This window comes from Nomascus leucogenys, chromosome X (assembly GCF_006542625.1).
Source record: "Nomascus leucogenys isolate Asia chromosome X, Asia_NLE_v1, whole genome shotgun sequence".
NCBI lineage: Eukaryota > Metazoa > Chordata > Mammalia > Primates > Hylobatidae > Nomascus > Nomascus leucogenys.
The window spans coordinates 110,195,314-110,207,400 of record NC_044406.1 but is presented as its reverse complement, the minus strand read 5'-3'; the positions used below and the strand labels follow the sequence as shown (position 1 = coordinate 110,207,400).

The following is a 12,087-nucleotide window of genomic DNA, read 5'->3' as shown; positions in this document are numbered from 1 at the left end:
AAAACAATAAATATAATCTCAGTTACACTTATAACTAATTCATTGATACCGGGTATACAGGCCATGAGCAGTTTAAAACTTTATTAATTTGGCTTATAGAATCTAACAGCCTATAAACAACTTTTAAAAGGAAAGCATATAAACAACTTTTAAAAGAAAAGTTGATTATATGACATTTACATTACACATTGCACATGAAATTTTTTCCTAATTTAAGATCGTGTTTCAAACATGCACAATAACAATTATCAGAGATAACAGAATAACCACGTCCCTATGACTAATAAGTGACTTTAGAATACCTAAGACTAAAACTTTAAAATTTGTTAAATAACTTCATAAACAACCTTAGTTTAAAAAAAAAAAAACCTGGTTAATTGTCATCCCAAATGATTTAAGTTCCAAAATAATTTTCAATGATATTAGAGTTCAAGTAGCAAAATATTCCAGAGAGGATTAACTAGGTTTTAATATATTACATATTTTATTACTTGAAAGCAAAGGCTTTAAAAAGTTTACATTTATAATTAGATTTTAGTTGAGGAAGGATTTTTAAAGCTATCTTACCATATTTAGTCACATTCTGTTAGTATAATCAACAATATCCTGTTTATCACTACTTTTAACTAATTTTCAAAGTCTCAGACTTTGAGAACCAAAGGGGGAAACATTAACAATCACAGTGGAACAGATAAAGGAACTCAGGACACAAAATGTTTGGAGTTATTCAAGGTCGCAAGATGCACAGTAACCAAGCCAAAACTACCATCCAAGTCTTCTGACTCCTGAAACTCTTTTTAATGCTACATCAAGCAGAGGAGGAATGCCATCCTATTATCTTAAACTGAATCATAAATGCTATTTCTGATAGTGACAAATTAAGAGAGGCCATCTCCAATATTCCAAATGCAAACGAACACAATAAACCCAAAATGTCCATTAATTGGGGTAGAGGTATAAGGAAATGTTATTGAAAACATTAAATATTTTAAAATACAACTCTTTTACACTAGAAATGTAATTTGCCACTTAAAGAATTCAATGGCAGCCATGCATAAAAACCAGTGTTGCATTTTAAAACTATCTTGCTATCCATTTTTCAACTTTACCTTCATATACTGTTTGAAGATATCTGCAGCTGTATTCATCTCCACCACAGTATATACAATTAGCTTACAAAATGCTGCAAGTAAATTTCTTCTCTTGTGCAGAGCTTCAATTTTACTGGCTTCATCCTCTTGCTGACCATCTGGAGAAAATGTCCCAAACATTAAGCATCTTGTATTTTATTTCAACCATGTATTTTTTTAATTCTCGCTATAAAACATGCTTTTATAAGAGAATTTGAAAAGGGAAAAACATTAAAATTAAAATTATAACCATTCATAATTTATTCCAATAGACTAAATTTTTGTGACATCAAATAATGATCAGAACAAATGGAACTGAATCACTCCATTTGTTCGTATTCCATGTTCACCTAGTGAAGTCAGGCTAAACTTGCCTAACATTCGTCTACTTCCCTAGCAGGATAGTTTGTCAACAAAATCTGCACACTCAATGTCTGTTAGTTAAGGCTCCTACGTTCCTGAACACTGCCAACCTCAGAATTTCTCTTATCCCTTCCGAGGATGCTCCCACCTTACCTCAAACCCCAAAATCTGGCTATAACAGTCCTTCTTTGTACATATATTCAGCTAGACAGGCCCCAGAAACCATTCTGTCTTTTTAAAATAATCTTGCATATTTCTACTCTGATCCATTATGTGAAATCTTGACATTCAATTCTCAAGAAGACAAACTTATTTCCAAATTCATAGTTAGGGAAGCCCCACTGCAGCCTCCAAGTAATGCCAAATAATTGTTTTACTTATCGGATACTGTAAATAAAAACTGGATGAAGCTTTTTATATTAAAAAAAAAGCTGCATAAAAAAAATTTTTCCCTCTGGACAGATTTTACAAATGAAATTACTAGTAAAAAAAAAAAAAAAACCCACTATCCCAGGCCGGGTGCGGTGGCTCACACCTATAATCCCAGCACTTTGGGAGGCCAAAGCAGGCAGATCATCTGAGGTCAGGAGTTCGAGACCAGCTTGGCCAACATGGTGAAACCCCATCTCTACTAAAAATACAAAAATCAGCTGGGTGTGGTAGCACGCGCCTATACTCCCACCTAGTTGGGAGGCTGAGGCAGGAGAATCGCTTGAACCCGGGAGGCGGAGGTTGCAGTGAGCCAAGATCACGCCACTGCACTCCAGACTGGGCAACAAGAGTGAAACTCTGTCCAAAACAAACAAACAAACAAACCACTATCCCTTGTTAAATGAAGTTAAAATTGTTTATGTTTATTAGCCATTTGTAATTCCTCTGGTGAACCATCTGCACATATCCTATAAGCTCCAATATAAGGTTCCCAATATCAAAAACTATTTTATGTATAGTAAGAATGTTCTTTCATTTAATTAATTTTTCATCCTGTCTCTGGTAATCTTTGATAACTTCTAGTAAACTAAAACCAAATTTTAAGAGTAAGAATTTAAGACAGACCATCAGAGAAAGTTTTATCTCAAATGTATGCCCCAAGATGTAACACTATTTGCTTAGAAACCTAAGACATATCATTACACTGAATACATAAAGTAACCTTTTCTTAATAGCTCTGTCACTATAATGGACAATTTCTACATGACACTGTTTCCAATGGCATACAGACATTTTCCCTCTAAAGACTAAACTATCCTATGATATTAAGAGTTTTTAAGTCCTGATTTTTATTTTTCTCCACTAACTGCTTGTCAAGAATTAGCCAACTTTTTCATCAACTAAACTATTGGCTTAGTTATGCTTTTATTCATAACATTGATTTGACAAACATTTATTGGTCAACAGGCAGTTTACTAGATGGTATGGATATGAAAAGATGAAAAATGTTTTGTTCAACATAATATCATTTACATGGAAGTTAGCAAGAATAAATGAACTATGTATTGTTAACAGATACAAATTCTTACTAAAATAAAATTGAAATGCAAAGGTGTGATAAACAACAAATTTGGGGTAGCAGTTATCTCTAGGGAAAATGGGAGGATAATGGGATAAGTGAGGAATATAAATGAGGGCTTCTTTTGTAACTGTGCTTTTATTTCTTTAAAAAACGTAAAACAAATACAGCTAAATTTGACAAAGACTGATGGAATGGTTACATAAAAATCTGTTATACTTTATACTCTTCCATTGGACTAGAATGCACTTCATTTTAAAAGTGAAAATAGTGCCAGGTGTAGTGGCTCACATCGGTAATCCCAGCACCTTGAGAAGCCAAGATGAGAGGATTGCTTGAGCCCAGGAGTTTGAAACCACCCTGGACTACACAGTGAGACCTCGTCTTTACTAAAAATTAAATAAATTAGCCAGGCAGAGTGGCACACGCTTGAGTCCCAGTTACTCCAGAGAATGAGGTGGGAGAATCATTTGTACCTGGGAGATTTAAGCTGCAATGAGCTATATGAAGTCCACACCACTTCACTCCAGCCTGGGTGACACAGTGAGACCCTGTCACACACAAACACACACACAAACACACACACACAAGTCTAAGGAGATAAGAAGTGTGGGTAATTCTAGGAAGCTCCTAGATAAATCAAGAGTTTTGGCAAGCTTACTCTAATTCAATTCCCCATGGACTAAATGAAGCTAAGGCAGCCCCAAATTAACAAAAGGGTTATGTACCAAAATTTATTTTGTATCAGGTTTTAGAATCCAACTGTGCTTTCTCATAGACGTTTTAGAAGTTTTAAAAAAAAAAGACGTTTTATAAAGTCCTATTCATTTTTTGGATTAACTTCAGATGTTAGCTTCTCAAAAGATGTTTCAATACCTGCAGATCAGTGAGAGCTTACTCTACATGCCCACAACACTTTGTACGTGCCTCCATTACTTATCAAAAATTGCACTATAGGCCGGGCACAGTGGCTCATGCCTGTAATCCCAGTACTTTGGGAGGCCGAGCCGGGCGGATGACCTGAGGTCAAGAGTTCAAGACCAGCCTGGCCAACATGGTGAAACCCCATCGCTACTAAAGAAAAAAAAAAAAAAGAAAAGAAAAGAAAGAAAGAAAGAAAAAAAAAAAAGAAAAATTAGCTGGGCGTGGTGGTGGGCACCTATAATCCCAGCTACTCGGGAGGCTAAGGCAGGAAAATCATGTGAACCTGGGAAGCGGAGGCTGCAGTGAGCCAAGATTGTGCCACTGCACTCCAGCCTGGGTGGCAGAGTGAGACTCCATCTCAAAAAACAAACAAACAAACAAACAAACAAACAAAAACACTATAATTACTTGGTTCTTTTTCAACCTGAATTTAATTCTTGAAGGATGAGACCTTGTCTCATCTTTTCATATCCATACCATCTAATAAACTGCCTATTGACCAATAAATGTTTGTCAAATCAATGTTATGAATAAAAGCATAACTAGGCCAACAGCTTAGAGTGACAGATGAAAAACTCAAAGTATATAAACTTCACTACATGGATTCTGACAACTGTTTTGGCTACTCTGCGTTTCTTATTTGTGTTCAGGCTAAGTTTTTAGTATGTGAGCACAAAGCTCTCTATTGCTAAAAATAAGCTACATGCCATATACAGAATTATATATATTTACACCCTGATATGCAGTGATACATCAGTATGGATATATACATGTTGATGTTGTATTTTCCTTTAAGTATAACTTCACAGTTTGGGAGGCCGAGGCAAGAGGATCACTTGAGGCCAGGAGTTCAAGACCAGCCTGGGCAACATATCAAGACCCCATGTCTACAAAAAATTAGCCAAGCACGGTGGCGCACCACCTATAGTCCTAGCTACTCAGGAGGCTAAAGGGGGAGGACTGCTTTGGTCAGAGTTTAAGGGTGCAGTGAGCTATCATCATGCTACTGTACTCCAGGCTGGGCAACAGAGTGAGACTCTGTTTCTAAAAAATAAAAATAAACAAAAAATATACCTTCAAACTAAAAACAAACCCAGAAAGACACCACCAAATATCACATCTTTTCCATGACCTCATGCTCAAGTAAGGCAATTAGGGTGTGTAAACAATTAGGGTGTGAAGAGTAACTTAACACTAGGTAAGGCTGGTTTGATTCTTTTCCTGTGAACATTATATACTGCCCCAGACTTTTACAGAGCAGTTTCAAACATTTTTCTAACATTCAAAAATCAAATATTCCCCAAATTAAAAAAAAAAAAACCTACGGTATACAAGTACACAACAAAAAGTCACATAAATACTTTATTCTTTCCAAATTATCTGCATATTGGTATTACCAATGAATAAGGGCAAGAGGGAATACATTTTACTGAATACCTGCTATATGTCCAGGCACTGTACTAGTCATTTGACTCAATTTTTAACAGTTTTATCAGGTAGTTAGAAATTAGAAAGCAGGCTCAGTGCTAGTGATAAGCAGAGATCTGACTTGAAAGCCTATACTCTGCAACATCACGTTTTCTTTATAATAGTACAAAAAAATGAACATAACTGTGCTGGAATACATACCTGTGTTTCACGTTTTTAAGGATAAAATATATTTTAGTGCACCGATGTACATCATTGTTCCTTAAGTTTGATTTTATGGTGGACACACAGATTTAATAAAAAGATGGCAATAAAATTACCTGCACTATTATTATCATCATCCTGTTCAATGAAGACATGATCCAAAATAAAGCTGAGCAACTCAGACTGCAATGAAGAATCAGGGGTGTAAACTAACGGCTCTAACATGTCACGCCCTCCTGACATAATCTGATGGCTGAAGATCATCAAAATATCACACAGAATAGTGAAGGCCTATTAAAAAAAAAAGAGGAAAGCATGCTATAATCCAAGGTTTCTCACTAACTGCCACAAATAATTTACATATTTAACACAGAAACAGAATCCAACTTTCTATATTTAAAAATCTTAAGAGAAATCAATGTTTAGTATTTTCCTAAGATTCTAAAGCTGCGAAGTATAATTTATCTAACAATGAATGCTTATATTTGTATAATGCTTTACTAACTGCAAAGTAATTTCACAAATTTTTTTTTAATTTTCAGCAACAATAAGTGACGTGTACAATATGTTACACACTACCAAAATATGCAGGGTCAGGAATCAAACTCAGGTTTTCTAACTCCAAATCCCCTACTTTACTCTATATTGCAATGCCCCAAGGTATTCATTCTCAAATATGAAATAATGTATAAACTTGGTACCACTCTTCATTCTACAGAAGAAAAAACATTAAAGAGATAAGTATTAGAATAGAGATCACAAAATCTATGGTACTTATTAAGCACTCTCATTGTTCACACGTGTACTGATTAAGTAGAGAAAACATAACCAGATACAGGGCTGCTTACTATTTAACAGGTAAACCTGAACATATTATAATAAACATAAGGCTGAGGTTGTATCTCAAGGAGCTTAATAAAAACTCTGCCATGGGTTTTAAATGGAGTCACAGACTAATTAATTATTTGTTGGGAAGGGGTAATGAAAATAGAAATTTAGGGTCACAAAGTAAACCAGAAAATACATTTAAAATACATTAAATATAAAAATACATTTCCCATTCCTGGAAAGACAATATAATACAGAGCACAAAGCAGATCTTATTAACAGTTTTGCCATTTTGGAACTAACCATATTTACTTTTTCTCTTTATGTTTTTACCCCTTCCTTCAGTCTCTTCACTTCAGCTGTTTAACTAAATAATTAATCTCTATGGCCTGAGCAAGGAATTATATAGGAGGTTACACAGGATAACCCACAAGGATTACGTGTTAACGCTATAAAAATAGGGATTATTATGCTGAATATCTTGGTGTCCCATGCAATTATAAAGTAATATTTCATGCATTAGGTTTGGATCTGTGCATGTCATTAAAATCCTATTCCAAGAGTTTAAATCTAAATTCAATTTACTACCATCAGAAATCTTGTTCCTTTCATCTGAACTATAGAGATGAAAATTAAAGTACCACACCCTTTATTGCTGTAGTTCAAAACTACACACGTAAAATTGGAGAGAATTCAGCAATGTAATAGTTATGGCAATATACTTCATATTTTTGGAAAAAAAAATAGCAAAATTCAGTAACTGCATCTTGGCATGTGTGACCAAGCATATATGTATGGTAGGGACAAGAGAGAGCTGGAAATAAGAAAAAAAGAGACTACCAGCTGGGCATTGAATGAACATTTTAAACTATAAAAATCCAAATATGTTTTATTAAAATTAGCTTCAGTATTTTTAAATTAAATAAAGACAAGTGCCAAACAAAGGGCTGGTATATTTGAATAACTCTGAACTAAAATAAATAGTACCTAACATATCACAGTGTCCAAAAATCATAGTCAGGTTGACTATTGGGATTCTACCTGAAAAAACAAAGGTTAAGCTGTATGAAATGGTTGCAAACCTTGAAATCACCAAAATCATTTTGACTATACCATATTAATAGTTCTTATGAAATGCTTGTGAAAACATCTTCCCATAAAAGCATTTGAAAAGCATGTTTCCAACAAAGCTTAATCCTCTCAATTAGGGAATTAGAATTGAACATGATGTTAGTTCTAGGATCAAACCAGGTAACAGTCTATTTCCAGAATTGAAAAGGTTAGAAGTAATGGAAGCATGAAGGCATACGCATTGGGAAGGTAACACTTAGAAGACAGGGAAGTGATTATAAATGTTTATTTCAGACAAGGTCCACAGGAAGATCAGGATGAGCGAGAATGCCAACATCTGATATTCTCAGAGATAACAAAACCTTGTGGACTTTTCTACCCTGGAACAAACTTGTCAATAATATTAGTTGCTTTCAGGAATGACTTTTGTTAATTTCATACACCTATAATTTGTATGAAGAAGTCTGTTTACCATGTGTCATAAAGAAACGACAACATAAAATGACTATAAGGGTAATCTATAATGCAATTATAAACCCCATATGAAATTAATCAATTTTATTATGCACAAGTCCAATATATTAGCCTATTTTTTTAGTATAGTATACATAGGCAGATACAAGATATTTCTGCTTTGCTCAATCTTAGTATTATTTAAACTTTCTACATTAGTTCAGATTTTATAAAGGTTGCTTACAAAAAGATTACCATCTATAGTAATTACTAACCTGTTCCTTAACAGTAGTATTCACGTTGGTCAGGTAATGTTGACATATCTGACAAAATACTCTCATTTGTTTCTTTAAACGCAGCAAGTCCTCCTTGAAAAAATTTAACATTAACTTTTAAAAAATATTGTATAAACAATTCAGCATTTCTTTAAAATGTTTTCAATTACGTAAAACATTATCTCATATATAGCTTTATTAGCTCTACTTCTGCATTTGATTTAAATTTCTTCTTTATAATTTACAAGAAATGAAAACAAAGAGACGGTTTGTCTTACAAATCTCACCAAATTGCAGCCTTAAAAACATGAGGTCTATGAGAAAACTTATATAATTGATACGGCAATCTTTAATAAAGCCACTAGCACAGAATGCTAATAAAGATTTACGCTCCATGCTCACGTTATTTCAAGGGTGGTCAACCCATAAATGGAAGAAAATAATAAAAAAGAAACAGCATCTTCCATTTCTTGTTAGAAGGATACTGCTGTACTTTATAAAAACTCAGAATGGAAAATATTTTGTGGTATTACTATAAACTTTAAAATGTCTCAAACTTTTTATTTTTTTATTTGTATTGGTTTTTTTTTTATTTGAGATGGAGCTCACTCTATCGCCCAGGCTGAAGTGCAGTGACATGATCTCAGCTCACTGCAACCTCTGCCTCCTGGGTTCAGGCAATAATTCTCCTGCCTCAGCATCCTGAGTAGCTGAGATTACAGGTGCACACCACCACGCCTGGCTAATTTTTGTATTTTCAGTAGAGACAAGGTTTCACCATGTTGGCCAGGCTGGTCTCGAACTCCTGACTTCAAGTGAGTGGCCTTCCTCAGCCTCTCAAAGCGTTGGGAGTACAGGCGTGAGCCACTGTGCCTGGCTTACCATAAATAATTTTATATTCATCCCTTTCCTCTACTAAAAATACTGCCTTTTTTCCAGTTTATTTTTTAACTTTCAACATAGGTGAGCAATTATATATGGTAATATAGTCACCGTTCCTACTACAAGCTTAACATTTAGTTAAATTAACTTTTTCCTAAGTGTTTGATAAAAAGCACACAATGGGCAGGGCACAGTGGCTCAGGCTTGTAATCCCAGCACTTTGGAAGGCCAAAATGGGCGGATCAGTTGAGGCCAGGAGTTCACAAGCCTGGTCAACATGGTGAAACCCCATGTCTACTAAAAATGCAAAAGTTAATGGGCGTGGAGGTGCATGACTGCAGTCTCAGCTACTTAGGAGGCTGAGGCACGAGGACTGCCTGAACCCGGAAGTCAGAGGTTGCAGTGAGCTGAGATTGCACCATTACACTCCAGCCTGGATGACAGAGCAAGACTGCCTCGGAAGAAAAGGGGGAAAAAAAGAAAAGCACACAATGTTAACAATACTATATTGATTTTTCAAGAGGAAAAATCCATTTGTAGATATAACAACATCTTAAAAGCCCAGAGAAATTCTAAGCATTTAACATTATTCTGTGGGTTTAGGCAACACAAACTTATTATCAAGAGGATTACTTTTTGAAGAAAATGCCTACAAACACCTAACTCCAGAACTCTCAGAAATTGCGTGATATTTCTAAAAATGAGCCCAAACAATATTTAAGGCAATATCCAGTACTACAAGTACAATGTTTAAGCTTCCAGTTTACAAATGGAAAAGGCAGTCCTGTTTAGTTCAATTACTAAACACATTAAGGATTATCATTATGGGTAAAGCTTTAAAAGCTCTATATGTACTAATAGCTGGCGCTGGCATATTATATATTCAATCAGAAAATGATTGATCATGAATTTGGAACATCACTAGAGAGATCTTGAGTATGAATAAAGTTATCCCAAAACAATACCAGAGCATAAGAAGATCTAGGGGGAGTTGGTTTATTATCTTCAATTTGTGTAATCTAATACTTATATCTGTTTCAAAGGCTCTTGCTCACCAACTTTGAGAATACAGAAAACCACAGATTATGCCACCTTCAAATGTGAACAATTTTTAATTAAAAATCATACCTTGAAACAAACCATATTGATATCCTCCACTGAATATACATCAAACTATAAATAACAGTACATTAGAAACAAGCAACATTTCACTGAAATAACTGATCTCATTAAATGTGTGAGTTTGCTGAAAACAGTTAATGATATTTAGTCTAATAAAAACACTACTGAACCACCACAAACCTTTGTAGAGCTGCTTTCAGTTATCTTAGCAAGTTGCCAAAGGATTACATAGTGAGTACACTGCAGTGCGTGAATAACAATCTGTAAAAAGAATCAAAGGATACAGTTAAAACTTAAAAGTCACAAGACTTCACTTTTCAAAGATAAATGTGTAACCAATAAATAAATAAAAACCTGCTCAGGCATGTCTCCATTTTCGATTCCAGTTTTCAAGAGTTTGTAATTACAAGCAAATAAATCCCACTTTGAAAGGTCATGGGCACTGTAAAAAAAAAAAAAAAAAAAAAAAAAAAAATTAAGTTTTATTAAAAAGCTAAGCCTAATGGCAATTGTTTTGGACTTGACTGTTAACAGAATGCAGTAAATGCAGTAAACTTTAAAATGCCCCCAACAACAACAACAAATTAGCTTAGAAATTAACATTATAACCCACAAAACATGCAAGTTTATTTCTACAGATTTAAGAAAACAGGAACTTCAAAATTCAACTTACTTATGAAAAGCAGTAATCCTCTTCAATGTTGACAATACCTGATATGCATCATCTTCATCAGGTTCTTCACCCTGTAAATATTAATTATACATTAAGAACCATCAAAGTGAAAAATCCTAGGCTATCAAAATGTTACTATTACCTTGAAAACTAAAGAATAACATAACAAAACCCACAAATGAACTTTGTCATTCAATACCTAGATACTGCCAAATTTAAGGCAATATGGCTGGGGTAGTAAGTCAACACAAAGTTGTTATCATAGAAACATCATAACCGAGAGAAAAAATGAAAATGACATTCTTCTTTTTCTTCTAAGTAAACTTGACACAAAATTATAAGGGCATCTATTTTTTTCACAGTAATAAATGCACTAGGACAATAAAATACTTACATGACAAGAAGATCAGAAAGACAATACCTAAAGGACAAAACCTAAGTACCTTAAACGTATATCATCATGAAGACATATGACACTAATCACAAATAAATGGGGAAAAACCCTCTGAATAATGACTAGATATGCTGGTCCCATTTGGATATCAACATTTATTAATATACTTTTCAACTTAGGGTAACTTAACTTTCGAAAAATTTTACCAGTCTTACTACAGGAAACATAAAATTGCTTACACATTACTGAATCTAGTGTGTTGAACTCTAGTTCTCTCAAAAAAGCACTTGTTTTTAAACTATAACTCTTCTACGAAGTAATTAAATTTAATTAAACCATTGCTTCATTTTAAATTAATTTGTCCTAATCAAAATCATATTCAGCCAAGAGTAGAGCTATTAAAATTTTTAACTAAGAATGTAATCATCATACATCAACATATTTGCACAAACCTCCAATTAGTAAAACTTAATAAGCCTGGAATAACAATATACACCAAGTAAAAGTTAAATGAGTAACTAATAAAACAAGAAAACTAGAAATTACAAAGTCCATATGATCTTACAGCATTAATGATAAAAGTGATGTGGAAAAGGCTAATGGCACTAATTTGACAATTATGAATTTGTATTTTATTCAAAAAAATTTAATGTAAATATATATTTCTGGAAAAAATAACAATCACAACAAAAATACAAGTGTATTTAAGTGCTACGCACTAAGCCTCTTTGGAAATACAAGAGAAAACACAGGAAACTCCAACAGTAGCAGCGGCTATAATAGCAAAAACTTATTAAAGTTTTATAATATCAAAACCCAGACCGAGTGTG

The 12,087-nt window shown here is 34.0% G+C and overlaps 1 protein-coding gene across 8 annotated transcripts in view; it reads right to left on the bottom strand.

Annotated features, from left to right (window-relative positions):
* STAG2 (stromal antigen 2) overlaps window positions 1–12,087 on the bottom strand; it is a 140,773-nt gene that overhangs the window by 24,821 nt on the left and 103,865 nt on the right. For all 8 annotated transcript variants that reach the window (XM_003262297.4, XM_030806556.1, XM_030806557.1 and 5 more), the window contains 6 exons: window positions 10,864–10,934; window positions 10,545–10,632; window positions 10,371–10,451; window positions 8,187–8,279; window positions 5,676–5,850; window positions 1,110–1,249 (listed from right to left, as the gene is read on the bottom strand). In XM_003262297.4, coding sequence (XP_003262345.1) covers window positions 1,110–1,249; window positions 5,676–5,850; window positions 8,187–8,279; window positions 10,371–10,451; window positions 10,545–10,632; window positions 10,864–10,934 — 648 coding nt within the window. The remainder of the gene's footprint in view (window positions 1–1,109; window positions 1,250–5,675; window positions 5,851–8,186; window positions 8,280–10,370; window positions 10,452–10,544; window positions 10,633–10,863; window positions 10,935–12,087) is intronic.